The following is a 16,791-nucleotide window of genomic DNA, read 5'->3' as shown; positions in this document are numbered from 1 at the left end:
GCAAAAGGTCTCTTCCCCTCCTCCCCCAGGATGTAGCAACCCAGTGCAATGACAAGCCCTGGGCTGCTTGAGTGCAAGGATGGCATGAGGCTTGCACCTACTGTGCCGCTAGTCTCTCCGGAAGGGGTGGGAGAGCAGGGCCAGACCATCCACCAGTCCTAGCCAGGTGCTGGAAATAGTGCATGCTGCATCCTAACACAGGATGGTGTGGTGGCCAAGCTCCCTCTGTATTCAAGAGACATTGTCCTGGGATGATCCTGGTGCAGGGTAGTGATTTAAAAATGCAATTGAGCATTTATAATTCGCTTGCCAATCTCCATTATACCCCGTTACAAATTCACATACAATTTAAGAACTGCCATGCTTCGTCCTGACTTCACAAAGTAATCTTCATGTCGGATCTCACTCCTTAAAAGCTGTTATTTTTATTGATGTTAGTGGTTGAATCTTAAATACAAGACACTTTCCATACATCCCTATTGATCGTACATGCTGAATCAGCTAGGCTTGTGGCATCAGGAAGAGTGTAAGTGACTATCAAGCACACAGTTTCATTCACAGTTGCATACACGAGACACGTCTGTCCTGCAGTTCGTGATAATATGCACCACACTTTGACAGTGTGTTATGAAACTTCATCGTAGGATCTCAAGTAGGCCGGCTTGGAAAGCTTCCTCAGCTTTTCTTGGTTTCGAAATGCATGACCACGTTGTGGGGCGAGACCCAGAGGAGGCAGATGAATCTACACACACAAAAATAAAGCTAAAAGTTCTTGTGCAGGCTGATAAACTGAACCCCCACTCAGAGATCAGGAGACATTCTGATAGCGGGACTCTTACAATGTTTTCACTCACACTTGGAAACCATTTCCTCCCATGTTGGAGAGAATAGATACCTACCCACCAGGGTTACTTACTTATATTTCTATCAGAAGAGCCTATTTCCCAGTTGATTACAATTACATTTAACTTGCAAGCCCTACGTGTTTATTGTATACATAGGGCCTTACCAAATTCACAGTCTATTTTGGTCAATTTCATGGTCATATGATTTTAAAAAATCATAAATTTCATTATTTCAGCTATTTAAATCTGAAATTTCACGGTGTTGTAATTGTGGGGATCCTGACCCAAAAAGGAGTTGTTGCGGGGGTTGCAAAGTTATTGTAAGAGGGGTTGTGGTACTGCTACCCTTCCTTCTGCGCTGCTGGCGGCGGCACTGCCTTCAGAGCTGGGCACCTGCTGCAGGCTGGGAGCCCAAGTCTGAAGGCAGAGCTACCACCAGAAGCAGCGTAGAAGTAAGGATGGCATGGTATGGTATTGCCATCCTTACTTCTGCATTGCTGCCTGCAGAGTTGGGCCCTCAGTCAGCAGCCGCCACTCTCTGACCCCCCCAGCTCTGAAGACAGAGCTGCCGCCAGCAGCGTAGAAGTAAGGGTGGTATGGTATGGTATTGTTGGCAGGGTGCTCCCTTCAGAGCTGGGTGCTTGGCCAACAGCTGTCGTTCAGTGGCCACCCAGCTCTGAAGGCAGTGCAGAAGTAAGAGTGGCAATACCACAACCCCCATAAAATAACCTTGCGATCCCCCTGCAATTCGCTTTTGGGTCAGGACTCCCAATCTGAGAAGTGCTTGTCTTCCTCATGAAATCTATATAGTATAGGGTAAAAGCACACACAAGACCAGGTTTCACAGGGAGGGGAGACTCGATTTCACTGTCTATGATGCGTTTTTCATGGCTGAGAATTTGGTAGGACCCTATGTATACAATAGCTGTGTACCCAACCCAGTCCTTTAAATTACAGCCTTTTGTAGCATTGTGTTTTCTAGTTTAACATCAAACTATAATGATACATCATTTGCTGAAATAGTATTGAATAGGATATTCCAGTAAAATAGTTTTACGGGATCCAGATTTACAGTTTTATCAGAAGAGTTGGGACCAAAGTATAAGATCACAAACCAACAGAGAAGGAAGTAAGATATACCATAAATTCCTGAGTAAAAACAATAAAGGTGGCTATGTTTTGTTACTAACCACGTAGCAAGCAACAAACCAACCCCAAGCGCTACATACTCAAAGTCTACTTACTGCCTTATTGCTGATACGGTCTATAGTGATAATATGCACCATATGAAAAGCCCAATTAGTCACTGAGTCTACAAACAGAGAAATGGGTGACAAGCTTTTAGTTTTGAAAGTCTTTGTACCTCATAGGTAAGTATAAAATTGTTAGTGGGAACCATACAGCTAATCCCCTGTCCCCATATTGATTGGAAGAGGTAGGTGTAAATAGCCAGACATTCTTGTCTCCGAGGATGAAAGATTTAAAGATAGCTATTAAAATGCAAATATTAGTAAAATCACTCAGTGAAGCAGCAATATTCTTAAAATTTAAACACACTCTAAAGATCCACTAATCTATATGTATCAGCTTTTCTAGTGCTGGATCCTGCAAGGTGTTTGATCCCCTGGAGAATATAAATGTCAAAACCCTCCCAAGGTTCAGCTAAAAAGGGTTATATTAGGATCTGCTTGAAAGGAGAGAGACCTATGTAGGTGAAATGTAATGAATAGGAATAGAGGGGAAGTCTCTATGGATGACAAAGGAAAGAAGGAAGGCCAGCACACCTGAAATAAATGAAACCGCATTGGACAGGGAAACAAAACACAGGACTCTGCTACAACGCCTATGTTTAAACAAGTCAACAAGCAACCTCCATGTTTAAAGAAGTCACTTTCATTAATGAATCATTTCCAGAACAGTGGGAGGAGGAGTGGAAAAGGACCCACAGATACACCCCCCCACACACTTCCCCAAAACCAGACTTGATCTAATATAACTAGGATTCACAGTGTAGGCTACAAAAACAAACAAACAAAAACCCTATGATGATGATTATGCATTTGCTCAAAAGTTGACAGGCCAACTATTTCTAATCTCTCATCTGGAAACAATTTGAACCACTAGATCTGTGATGGGTGAGGTAATATCTTTTATTGGACCAACTTCTGTTAGTGAGAGAGAAAAGCTTTTGAACCACACAGAGCTCTTCCACCAGTCTAGGAAAGGTACTGTGAGGGTCACAAGGTGGAACAGATTGTTTAGTGCACATTCTAAGGGACCACTCAAGGCAGAATGGCCCGTTAACACCTCTGCAGTCATAAAACAAAAGGAGATTAGTGGATTACTGATTGTTGTAATAAGCCATAAATCCAGTGTCTCTATTCAGTCCACGATTTTTAGTGTCTAGCAGAGTTATGAATGTAACCTCCCAGGCTTGTCTTTTCCTTGCATTTAGTTGTGATACTCAGAGTACCTTTCTCAGACATGTAGACGAGCCCTCTGTGGTTCTAATAAAATATATTACCTCACCCACCTTGTCTCTCTAATGTCCTGGGGCTGACATGGCTACAACTACACTGCACACACTAGATTTGTTGTCATTACCAGCTTTATGAACACTCATCTGGAAGTTAAAATTGCATTAACTAAAACACCCACTGCTTGCTGAATAAGGGACTAAATACACACTGGTGTAGACATTGTGTCTGGATTCACACTCACAGGTCTTGGGTAGGGAATCTGATAGTGAAGTCCGACTTCTACTCTTGCCTTGCATTCTTCTATACACTGTTTAATCAGCTCTGGATCTGTTAGCTAAGGGAAAGTGCAGAAATTAGTACTTGTTAATTCAGGTGTAAATGATGCACATCTACATGATTTACTTTTTTGTTTTGTTTACTTTTATTTTTAAAAGTAGGACAGGGATTTCCTTGTCCCTAGCAACATAGCTAGAATGATTCTCCAGTTCATTGCCATGTCATACCATTCCCAGAGATCATGGGACAATCCCAACAATTTGGGAAAGCCAGTGCGTGCATTGACTTATCTTCATGTCCAGAGAAGTCATTAAAGGTAAAATTCCACTCAGATCCATCCAGCAGTTTAACTCATACTGTTGAGAGCTAGGAGCCTTGAGGAAGAGCAAGCTATCAGAGCTTAGATTTATTGTGAGGATCTGAGGAGATTTTTACTCTAACACGTTAATTAAGTATCATCTGTAGAAAGAAGAGGCACATGTAAATTAATACACTTATGGAAAGAACACTAGTGGTCAAAAATAAATTGAGCCATTTACATATATCTATACAGGAGCTGGAGAAAAATATAAAACATTTAGGCCATGGCCTGCCATCATTCCATGAGTACAACTTCATCTGAAGTCAATAAAGGTGTTGTGTAAAAAGTTCAATAGTAAACAAGATCTAGAAAGTGAATGCAAGTGGTATCAATTCCCACATAAAAATGGGACTCTAATATGTTGAAGGCAAAAAAGCATCATTGCTAACCATTGAAGTCCGCATGTTTGTGCGCTCTGTGCAAGGAAGGAGAGCTTTTAAATTCTAAATACTGTATTGCTTAAAAACTTTGTGCACACTTTCTATAGAAAAAAAACCTTTTAAAGAAAGTGCCAAAAATTACTGTATTATCAGCAAAATCAGCAGGTGAAGGAGCTACAGAATTCTACATGCCATCAAAGCAGTTCAGAAAGCTAGACAAAAGCATCAGTAAAGATCCAAAACTGCTTCAGACAACAATTCCACAGGCAGTATATTTGCAGCTAACTTTTTTCCTCCTCCTTGGCAATTTCTTATAAGGTCTCTAGATTCTTCTAACCTCCTAAAGTAACTAATGAAGAAAACTAGAGGGATTCAAAATTTCTTCTTTGGGGAGGTTTAAATTACATTATATCCAGATAAGGAGTTGAAGATCTTGCATGATGAAATTCAACAAAGACGAGTGCAAAGTATTACACTTAGGAAGGCAAAATCAAATGCACAGCTACAAAATGGGGAATACTGGCTATGCAGCAGTACTGCAAAAGAGGATCTGGGTGTTATAGAAGATCACAAATTGTATATAAGCCAACAGTGCAAAAAAGGCTAATATCATTCTGGGTTGTATTAACTGGAGTGCCATATGTAAGACATAGGAGGTAATTGTTCTACTTGGCACTGGTGTGACCTCCGATGGAGTACGGTGTTGAGTTTTGGGTACCACACTTTAGGAAAGATGTGGACAAACTGGAGCGTCCAGAGGAGAGTTACAAAAAGGTTAAAAGGTTTAGAAATCCTCATCTACAAGGAAAGGTTAAAAAAACCTGGGTATGTTCAGTCTTGATAGAAGACTGGGGTGGAGGGACCTGATAACTCTCTTCAAATATGTTAGGGGCTGTTATAAAGAGGACAGTGAACTGACCTGACCTGCATGTCCACTGAAGGACAAGAAGTAACTGGCTTAATCTACAGCAAGAGGGATTTAGGTTAGATATCAGGAACCATTTTCTAACTATATAGATAGTTAAGTAGTGGAATAGATTATCAAGGGAGTTGTGGAATCCCCATCACTGGAGGCTTTTAAGAACAGGTTAGACAAACACCTGACAGGGATGGTCTAGGTGTGCATCTAGTCCTGCAGGGGGCTTGACTAGATGACTTCTGAAGGTCCTTGTGATGAACATTGACACTGCATGCAATATCTAGGGGACCATATTGTATTAAGTTGTTGGGGGGAAGGTTACCACAGCTCCTCCAAGAAATAAAAATGGGGGTGGGAGGATTAAGGTGCATCACTCGGGCTGTAAATACCTCCAGATGTACCACCCTTGGGGAGGCTTGCACATACTGGTTCAGACTGGGTTTTCAGAGACCAACAGACAAAGAAAGGCCTTTTTGTATAAAAAGGCTGAGTATAAATTGTCACTGGGCCTTCTTTTGATTCAGTAAGTGGACAGAACCCTGTGTCAAGGGGGGTTCCCAACCTTTACAGAAGGGTTGGAAGGACTTATCAGGACCCCATAAGACTGATGGGTGACCTCTGGTAAGCTTTTAGCATGTGTATAGGAGCTTGGTTTTTATATGTTCTCTCTGCCTGAGAGAGCTGACTGCTGGGAGCCTGAAACCTTTTAACTGGGTGTCCTTAAGGAGGACCAGGGCAGGGGTCAAAGGTACAGTTAACCCTGAATCTGCAACAGTCCTTCCAGCCCTACATTTCTATAAATTTCCAAACTGGAGACAATTTTGGGAACTCAACTCTCTCGTGAATGTTTTTCCAACCACTGAAACAAAACAGGGTGCAAAGAATGAATCACGGATTAACTCTGAAAGCCAGAGATGCACTTACATCTTTGTTTTTTTGGAATAAGGTTTTGGCTTCATTTATAATGTACTGTTTCTCTTTAATAGTGTCTTCCATCTGTCCTGATGCAGACTGCCATTTTTTGGCTATTCTGAATATCCTACGGTAAAGGCCAAGAACTTCTTGTCGTGCAACTGGTGTCATCTTAAGAAAAAAACAGAAAAGAAATAAACATTTGGGTTTATAAAAGGCCACCAAACATATGTACATTTTTCACACAATCTTTAATTAGTTTTACAAATATTTCCTCTCTGAGATCTGCTGAGTAATGTGAAATGAAGTGGAATAGCTGTAAACAATGGTTACCTGCCAACCCCTGGGAACATTCACACTCTATATAAGAAAGGAAAAATGCCTACTCTCTAAGGTCCCAATCCAGCAGCGCATTTAAACATGTATTTAAGCCTATCCCTATTCAGCAAAGAGCTTAAGCACATGCTTAACTCTCATTGACATCAACAGGATTTATACATGTGCTTAAAGTTAAGCACTTGCCTAAGTGCTTTGCTAAATCAGGGTCTTGGATCCAGGACACCTGGGTTCTATTCTTGCGTCTTACTTTGGACAAGTCACTTAAACTCTCATCCAAGTCCTCTTTGTAAATTGGGTATAATAATGCTTACCCACCTTTGCAAAGCATCTTGAGACTACACATGGAAAAAGTATTGATATTGTGGAACACAAGATGTTTCTCATGTTCATAACACCATTTCTGATGATGTATTACAGTGTGGCAATAATTAAAGATAACAGAGGTAGCATGGCGTGAGCACTGGACTAAAAGCTAGAAACTTCTGTGTTTTAATCCTGGCTCTCCCACGGCTCCCTCTGTGGACTCTGACAAGTCAATTATGACCTGATTTTCAAATGGCTAAGCAGCCATGCTGCCCATTGAACTGAACAGAATGTGCAGATGTTCAGGACTGTTAGAAATCAGGGCTGAATTCCTAGCCCCGCTGAGGTCAATGGGAGTTTTGCCATTGACTTGAACAGGGCCAACATTTCACCCCAAGCCATTAACCTCCCTGAGCCAAATCCACTGCTGATCAGATCTGCAGTAATAAGACTGCAGCTTCAGGAATTCCAAACCTCTGAGTTGCAAAACTGTCAAAGACACTTCACTGTCCAAAAATGTAAAATGCTGCAACACTACAAAATTAGTATGTGAAAGCAAAGGCTTCTGATGCATACATGGAAAAACCACTATCAGTGGGGAGACATTAACTGTTAGCATCTCGGGATACATTTGACCACCAGGTAGCTCTAGTTTCTGTGACTGACTCTACCCTGAAGTCAGAGACCTACACTCTGGTGAGTATGTTCCCAGCATGTGTGACAATGACTGGTATTTTGGAGAGCATGAGGATATTCTGAATTACTTTCACTTGCCCATGAGATCTGAAGTAGTTGAGCTCTCCACATGAATATTAGCTACACTGTCAACTAGCCTTTATCAACAATTTTCCAGTACAGCCAAATTGTGCCCTCAAACACGCACTTACTGAGCACTCTCTCACTGAAATCAATGGGAGCTGCACACATTAACCAGAAAGCCGAATTTCACCCTCGGATACTGTTGCCCAGTGCTTTCTTTTTATGCTAACAATTTCTGTGAACTAAAGACTAACTTTTTTGTTTCATGACTCATCGGGGAGTCTCAGGAATACAGACATAATGCAGTCTTTCTAATGTTCTTGCTCTTACTAGATACTACTACTTTTTATGTATTTATTTATTTGGAAGGAACAGATGTAAAACGTTTAACTATTCATTCTCTCTTTGGTTAGAGAGAAAAATGATTCTTTGTGCATAACTAAAAGTTTTTCATATAAGGTCTCGCTAAATGTGTTTATGCGGATTCAAGAAAACAAACATCCACAAGAACACAGAATATAGGCCTCCATTCTGCAAACACTTGCATACGTGCTTAGCTTTATGCACATAAATAGTTCCATTTCAGTTAATGAAAGCACTGACTGTGTCCCTAGCCTCTGTTTGCCAGAAGCTGGAAATGGGCAACAGGGGACGAATCACTTGATTACCTGTTCTGTTCATTCCCTCTGGGGCACCTGGCACTGGCCACTGTCAGAAGACAGGATACTGGGTTAGATGGACCTTTGGTCTGACCCAGTATGGCCGTTCTTATACTGTAGTTTGTATTAGTTTACATAGAACATGAAAAGACCAGTTACCCATAGGGCATTAAGGCAATCCAGAACCATAGGCTCATCCCAGATGGGAGCCCCTGTGTTGTGGCCCCATGGCCTCATCTCTGCTTGTAGGTAGCTGCAGGGGGCACCCATGCAAGAGCTATTGGCAGGCTGTGGAGGCCTATCATTGTAATAGATACACTCGGATCAGGTTGTCAGAGGTTATCGTTGTTAGCATGAAGGCTAGAAACGTACTTTTTTGGGAGGGAAGGAGAGGGAGGAGGGGCGGTGGGGGGAGGCAGGGAGGAGGAGGGAGAAGTTGTCTAATTTCATCATGTGACTCCAGAAGCTGGGACGTAGGCATGTACCTTTAGTACATATGCTATAATCTGGCCCTGCCAGCTATTTTTTTTGCACATTGTACACTTGGGAGTGTACTCCCAAGTTTGGAAATCTCTTAGCTGTTTACAAACCAATTCCTCTTCCCACTGATTCTTTTATCATTTAACAAACATTGAATTTTTTCTCCTTTCTGTTTCCCATGGAGTTGGAGTTAACACCGTTCTACTGATTTCCTTGTTTATGCATTGTTGGAGTAGAAGTAGGCTGCGTGTTGACATATGCAATGAAGCAGACAGAGGAAGGTAGTAATATGGGTGTCCTGTAAAAGTCACTGGCCAGATTTTAAAAAATGGTCATTAATCAGCAGCTCCGACTATTCATTTTAAGCAACACTTTCTAACAGTAACAGCCAGATTGTACCCAGCTCCTGCAGAGATGCACAAAAGAGGAAGTAGATACTACACATGATCTTAACTAAGGGTATGTCTTCACTACCCGCCGTATCGGCAGGTAGCAATCGATTTATCTGGGATCGATATATCATGTCTCATTAAGACGCGATATATCAATTCCCAAATGCACTCACCATCGACTCCAGAACTCCACTGGAGCGAGCGGCGGTAGCGCAGTCAACGGAGGAGCCACGGCCGTCGATCCCGCGCCGTGTGGACCCTAGGTAATTCGATCTTAGATACTTTGACTTCAGCTACGCTAGTTACGTAGCTGAAGTTGGGTATCTTAGATCGATTTCCCCTCCCCCCCAAGTGTAGACCAGCTCAAGGAAGCCCTCCCACTTCCCAGAGCAGTTATAAGAACAAATACACCAAAATCCAAACTATGGCTGGATTCTGATTTGAGAAACACCAATGTAAATCTGAAGTAACTCCATGATGTCAACAGTTAAAGTGAATTTACACCACTGTAAATCATCCCAGAATCTAGTCTCAAATGTAAGAGGGTCCAACACTTATGAAAGTCTCTTAATGATGGGTGTAATTTGGTCAAAAACTAAGAGGGAGTGGTCAAGTAATGTAACTTGCACTGATGTAGGATTCAGTGGATGTGCAAAGTATATTTGTTATACACTGAGTGGATAGAGAGAAATACCAGGAATACCACTAACAGGAGAGTAATATAATTGTTTGTAGTGTTGTTATAACCATGTTGATTCCAGGATATTAGAGAGGCAAGGTGGGTGAGGTAATATCTTTTATTGGACCAACTTCTGTTGGTAAAAGAGACAAGCTTTCCAGCTACACATAGCTGAACATGAGCTTGTCTCTTTTACCAACAGAAGTTGGTCCAATAAAAGGTCATGTAACAGCTTACTCTGACTAGGTGGGTGAGGTAAGGGGACCCTACCTTATCTTACACTTCCTGTTTGTTAGTTGCTACTTAACTGCTACTTGTCTCCTTGGTATGTAAGTCAGAAGTGTTTTGCACACCCACTGTATGCCAAGTGGAAGGAGGTAACACCACTGTACCACTAACACACCTTTTGGGATAGTTACAACCACTGTTTAACTTACACACCATTTATTTCTTTGCAGAATGTGGCCTATAAAGGTTAACTACGGGCATGTGTTTTCAAAGTTTTTGGCCCCTTATTGTTTTGGCTGAACTTTATAATAGCAATACAAATCTCAGGTGGTGTTCACAAAAAAAGAACCAGGAAAAGGTCAAAGGTGTGTGTGTATATATGTATGTATATAAAAATCACTAGTGAAATGTTGAGTTGCAGGCCAGACCTGATCTGATTCTGTGTTGTTCTGTGTCTTTGGAGATGCACCAAATGTGTCAGCCTGCAGTTTCAAGAAAGTGTTTGTTGGGTGCTGTGACTAGCAGTTTTGAAAACAATCTTGTAAGACAGAGATATTGGGCCATATCATGCCTTTGATCAGTATGCAAACTTCCATTGTTATCAGCGGGCAGATCAGGGGCATGAGATGGTTCATTGTATCCAAAACTGCAACTCCCATCTGTGTGTGTGTGTACACACTACTTACTGTATTTTTCACTCCATGCATCTGATGAAGTGGGTTTTAGCCCACGAAAGCTTATGCCCAAATAAATTTGTTAGTCTCTAAGGTGCCACAAGGACTCCTCATTGTTTTTGCCGATACAGACTAACACCGCTACCTCTCTGAAACCACAACTGCAAAGAAACCTTGAGTAGTTAATGAATTACTGGATGCTGAAAATGTAAACTTTTTTGTTGACAATTAAAACAAATAATCTTGTAGATCTTAAAACCTAAGAATATATCTTTCAAAAACAAATACAGATTCCTTTGAGGGTTTAGTACAGTTGACCCTAAGGTCCAACATTAAATAACGTAGTGAAACCTTCAATGTTTTGCCATGTGTAGAATGCCATGGAATTTAGATGATGTGTTTTACATAAATACATGTAAAAACCCTGTCTTTGTATTGCCCCTATTGCATAGAGCCTGAGCCACACTAGGGGCTAGGGAAGAGGTGCAGTGATGAGCGAGGCCTCTCAAATGCAAGCAGCCAAATTACAAAGGCCTCCTGGGTAACATGCTTGGAGGGAGAAGATGCTCTGCATCTTCCTACTCCCCACAATGCACCTGTGTTAAGACAGCCATAATTTAGCTGTAAATCTATTTACTTCTGTCCATCCTTATCAAGTCAAAGATCATCCACTGACTTTAAGTATCAAATCTATTAGCATGTACCTAGGATTTTAAGAAAGGAAAGGTGTTAAGTAGTATTTTAATAAGAGGAAATAGAAACTTTAACAATGGATCTCTTCTTCTACATCCTTTTTAACCTGGATGCTCATTAATATTGCCCAAACACTTGATTTGGTGCTGACACTATATTTATTTGGGGGAAAAATATAACTCTATAGGAAACAGTTTAAACAGCAGCTTTGATATTGTCAAATATAATGTTTACATTTAAGAGCAGCATAGCTTCTCTTTCACATCATCAGCTATTTGACTGTTTGCTACTGGCAAGGAGTTCTGAATATGATAAATTATTTGATAGTCTATTGGATCAAAATTGATCAGATGTCTATAATGGAAATAAATAATTTATTTCAACAACCTATACAACATCGTTTCTATCCAGGTTGAATGTGACGGCTTCTTGTACCATTGTATTTTTAATACCACTCTCGGGCTATTGTTCATTTAAAAAATGCAAGAACTGTGTATCAAGCTTTTTATTTTAGAGCTCAGTGATAACACTTAGCTAAGTGGCAACCCACAATTTCTCTCCAGCTGGTAGATGTGACATGCAATCATTCACTCCATTTCACAGCTATCCGTGGTAACTAAGTCACTAAAACAAATTAATCCCTGGTGTAAGCATATTGAAGTAAAGCCCCTGGATTTACACAAGGGTCGAATTGGGCTCATAATTTCCAAAAGGGACAACAGCTGTAACAGTTAGCTCCTGTGAGTCTGGGAGAAGAGAAGAGATCAAGGATTCTTGGGATGACTGAGAAATAGCATTCCCCAATAATATTAAAATCTCAAAATCCAGCATTCACTTCCTATCTTTCTTCTCATAAAAATCAAACTGATTTAGGTTCTCCCATCTAATCTTTTGCATTACAAACATTGTAGAATAGCTACACTGTACGTGGCTGCATCAGCTGGGTAAAAACAATGCATTCAGCTGGCAACTCAGCTGGGTTTTCACCTTTGAAAGGTCTCACTCCTTCAATTTTTTTTGTTTTCAGCCAGTCTCCAAATTTATAGCAAAATTCAAAGCCACCAAGTTCTGCCTAGTGCTGGGTGAAAGCCAAACAAAACCAGAGGCCTAAATCCACCCCTAGTGTAACCCCATTGACTTTATCAATGGTCCCTGTTGACTTCAGTGGAGTTACTCTAAGGATGAATTTGACCCAAAAGTTTCTCATTGTTTCCATCTACAATAATAAATTTGTGTACTTTTTTTGTGAAAATGACCTACGTGACCAGTTTGTAATGAAAACTGGAACACAGGAAGTTTTGCCTGGTTTTGAATTCTGTTTTAGAAGTTTCAGCTTTAAAACAGATGTGACCCAAGTGTTACTCAACACTTCTGAGTCACTCAGACTCTCTGCACTTGGAACTCCCATTGACTTTAGTGGGAATTCTAAAAGGGGAAGTGAAGAGGGGCCACATGCAGTATTGAGCCCTTTGAGATCAAACTGTGGTTGCTTTAAACTTTCACTAAGTATTGAATAATCCCTTGACCAGAAAGCATAAGGAACACTGAAAGCAAGAAGAATGCAACTCAAATAGTAAATCAATGGCCTAGATTTTAAAACTGGCTTTCTATATAAGTTCACCCAAATGGAAAGAACCAAGAATTGATTCTCCACAACATGTAGCAGTAGCCACACTATAATATAGCACTGATGCAGCACTACATGTGAATAAATGGAAAAGATCTAGTCCAGGACTAATCCTACAAATAATTTTGAGTTTGACAATTCAGAATTGTTGATGGTTTGTCCAGTCTAAGTAGCACATGTGGATCCTGCATCCTACCCTGTATTTTCTAATAAAAGTGAAACACTAAAGAGAAAAATCCTTATTCAGGCTATTATAGGGGAAGGAATTTTATTGCTTCAAATATTTTTAAACCTCTCCTGACACTGAAAACATACAGTGGTCATAAGCAGTCAAGGGCAATATCAATTTAACTTTGCTACCAATTCAAAAATGGCATGGCTTGTTTTCTTGGCTTTTAACTTTCCACACCCCCTCCTAGTTTGTTTGGTTCTTAATAGTTATCACAATCAGAGAAGAGAGTTTTAATGCTATGTGGCAAATTTAGCCCAGGGAATAAAATCTTAAGTATCCTTGTATGACCTTACTTATATAATAGAGGCATATAAAATATGAGAATGTGAACATGAAGTAAAGTATAGATTGATGCACCTTATTCGCTTCTTGGCTCTAAGCCAAAGGCAACTGAATGCATGAAGAGAAATAAGTAGATTTCCTAACACTGGAACAGTTCCCAAACATAAGAATAGGTATAAATATTAATGCCATAGAGCAGGGGTAGGCAACCTATGGCATGCGTGCCGAAGGCGGCACGCAATCTGATTTTCAGTAGCACTCACACTGCCCAGGCCCTGGCCACCGGTCCGGGGGGGATCTGCATTTTAATTTAATTGTAAATGAAGCTTCTTAAACATTTTAAAAACCTTATTTACTTTACATACAATAGTTATATATTATAGACTCATAGAAAGAGACCTTCTCAAAACGTTAAAATGTATTACTGGCACGCAAAACCTTAAATTAGAATGAATAAATGAACACTCGGCACACCACTTCTGAAAGGTTGCCGACCCCTGCCATAGAGTAATGATTCTGACTTTTTTTATTCTGTGGCTCATTTAATAAGTGAGCTTCTTTCATGCACTATCTCCCCTCTTGTTCCCCCAGTGCTTGGTTCTCAAAATGTTTCCAGGATGTGCTCTGCAGACTACTGTTGGCTCATGGGCCACAATAAGAGAACCACAGCACTAGAGAGTGTTTTAAAAGCTTAAATATATGCATTCAGTTTTAATGTTTCCAAAAAAAAAAAAAAAAAAAAAAAAAAAAAAAGTCCTCACTTTCATTTATACTGAACTCTTCAGAGCTGGCCCACGAAATAGTTCTTGGGACCCGCAGTGGAAGTAGGACTTCAAGTGGGTGTAATTTTATCCACGCGGGGAGGTTGCAAGAACCTCTGTTTCTAGGGAATCGGGAATCTGCTAGCCTTATGGTCCCCAACCTGGAGAAAACAGGAAAAGGAGGCCCTGCACAGGGACCCTCCACCAGTGCAAGCAGCAAGGTCCACAGGGCCGAACCATGAGCCCCTGGGCTCAGGGCAAGATGAGGAATCCCCATTTTTAAGTTTGCAGGAAGCTGATTCTTGGATGCTTCTCTATGATGGGAGTCTCTCTAGGCACCAGGAGTACCCATTACCCTGTCTGCACGGAGACCCGTAGGCAGGTGAGGGCCTACTTTTCTATGACAGGAGGTAATTTGATTAGGGTTGCCAACTTTGGTTGGATGAATTCCTGGAGACTTCCTCACATGACATCTTTAATTTAAAATCAATCTTTAATTCCTGGAGGACAATCCTGGAGGGTTGGCAACCCTACATTTGAATGAGTAGCATTGGACCTGGTGCACATGGGCACAGCACTGCTTGGAGTTGGCCTGGCCCAAGTTCTGCCAGGACCGAGGGGAAGTCGGGCCAAAGTGGCCACCCTGGGAAGCTGCCCAGCTTGGCTGGAGCTAGAGAGGCCACTGGGTGCAGGATAGCGTGGGGGCCTTTACAGCAGGGGCTCTCAACCTTTTACTTTCTGAGTAAACTAAGTGATTGGGCAACAAAATGGCAAATGAAATTTAATGTGGATAAATGTAAAGTAATTCACATTGGAAAAAATAACCCCAACTATACATACAATATGATGGAGGGCTAATTTAGCTACAAGTCAGGAAAAAATCTTGGAGTCATTGTGGATAGTTCTCTGAAGATGTCCACGCAGTGTGCAGAGGCGGTCAAAAAAGCAAACAGGATCTTAGGAATCATTAAAAAGAGGATAGAGAATATATTATTGCCTTTATATAAATTGATGGTATGCCCACATCTCGAATACTGCGTACAGATGTGGTCTCCTCATCTCAAAAAAGATATACTGGCACTAGAAAAGGTTCAGAGAAGGGCAACTAAAATGATTAGGGGTTTGGAACGGGTTCCATATGAGGAAAGATTAAAGAGGCTAGGACTCTTCAGCTTGGAAAAGAGGAGACTAAGGGGGGATATGATAGAGGTATATAAAATCATGAGTGATGTGGAGAAAGTGGATAAGGAAAAGTTATTTACTTATTCCCATAATGCAAGAGCTAGGGGGTCACCAAATGAAATTAATAGGCCGCAGGTTTAAAACAAATACAAGGAAGTTCTTCATGCAGTGCAGTCACAACTTGTGGAACTCCTTACCTGAGGAGGTTGGGAAGGCTAGGACTATAACAGAGTTTAAAAGAGAACTGGATAAATTCATGGTGGTTAAGTCCATTAATGGCTATTAGCCAGGATGGGTAAGGAATGGTGTCCCTAGCCTCTGTCTGTCAGAGGATGGAGATGGATGGCAGGAGAGAGATCACTTGATCATTGCCTGTTGGTCCACTCCCTCTGGGGCACCTGGCATTGGCCACTGTTGGTAGACAGGATACTGGGCTGGATGGACCTTTGGTCTGACCCGGTACGGCTGTTCTTATGTTATGTTATGAGCCCCCCTCCCCCCAACATGCTATAAACGCTCTGTGGCCCAGCTGTGCCACAACAACTGGTTTTCTGCATATAAAGGCCTGGGCCGGCATTGGGGTAAGAAGCAGGGCAATTGCCTGGGCCCCCACAAAGCTAAGTTGCTCAGGCTTTGGCTTCAGCCGCGGGTGGCAGGGCTCAGGGACCCGGGCTTCAGCTTCATGTGGTGGGGCGTCAGCTCTCTGCCCTGAGCCCCAGCGAGGCTAACGCTGCCCGGCCTGGCGCCCCCCTGAAACCTGCTGGCGGCCCCTCAGGGGGTCCCGGCCGCCTGGCTAAGCACCACCGCTTTACCCGCCCCAGCAGGGCCAGAGCGGGCCCTTTCGGTGACACTAGCAAAGAGGCAGCGCCCACCGTCCCCCAGCCCCCTTCTCCTGCTCTGCGCCAGTCCCTCCCCCAGGCCGCAGGGAGCTGTTCCCGGGTCCCGCTCAGCACCCCACTGGTTACTCCCCTAGGCGCCTTCAGGCTGGACTGTACCAATGTAAGAGGCTGGGGGGAAGTTGGCAACACCTGTTCACAAAATACCAGTTTAGGCCTTCTCTTCATCCCAGCATCGGTCTCTTTCCCCTCTATCGTCCCTTCATTATTTACCTTCAGGACCAAACGCCCTATAGCCCTCCTCCTCACAATTCCCCCCTTCCTCACGCAATGGTTCGCTCCAGCATAGAGTTCCCCACTCACCGCGGCCGGGAGTGGAGTAGGTTTCTTGCCCTCTCTTTCCCTCACTGTACGTGCAGCGTCGGGACGCTCTGCTGCGTGTTGCCGCCGCACGCAGCCAGCTGACGCTTCACCCCCGGAAGTGATGCAGGG

At 42.2% G+C, this 16,791-nt stretch overlaps 1 protein-coding gene across 2 annotated transcripts; it reads right to left on the bottom strand.

Annotated features, from left to right (window-relative positions):
• Positions 1 to 395: 395 nt before the first annotated feature.
• Positions 396 to 16,742, bottom strand: LYRM1 (LYR motif containing 1). Of its 2 annotated transcripts, none has more exons than XM_054040996.1 (4): positions 16,663 to 16,742; positions 6,186 to 6,344; positions 3,567 to 3,659; positions 396 to 742 (listed from the first exon to the last, which is right to left on the bottom strand). In XM_054040996.1, the coding sequence occupies exons 2-4, from the start codon at positions 6,342 to 6,344 to the stop codon at positions 626 to 628; spliced, it is 369 nt and encodes a 122-aa protein (XP_053896971.1). In that variant the 5' UTR covers positions 16,663 to 16,742; the 3' UTR covers positions 396 to 625. The 2 variants fall into 2 exon arrangements, with proteins under 2 accessions (XP_053896971.1, XP_053896972.1); XM_054040997.1 differs by lacking the exon at positions 16,663 to 16,742 and adding an exon at positions 16,573 to 16,654.
• Positions 16,743 to 16,791: the final 49 nt, after the last annotated feature.

The sequence above is a fragment of the Malaclemys terrapin genome, chromosome 10 (assembly GCF_027887155.1).
Source record: "Malaclemys terrapin pileata isolate rMalTer1 chromosome 10, rMalTer1.hap1, whole genome shotgun sequence".
NCBI lineage: Eukaryota > Metazoa > Chordata > Testudines > Emydidae > Malaclemys > Malaclemys terrapin.
This window is presented reverse-complemented; position numbering and strand designations above follow the sequence as displayed.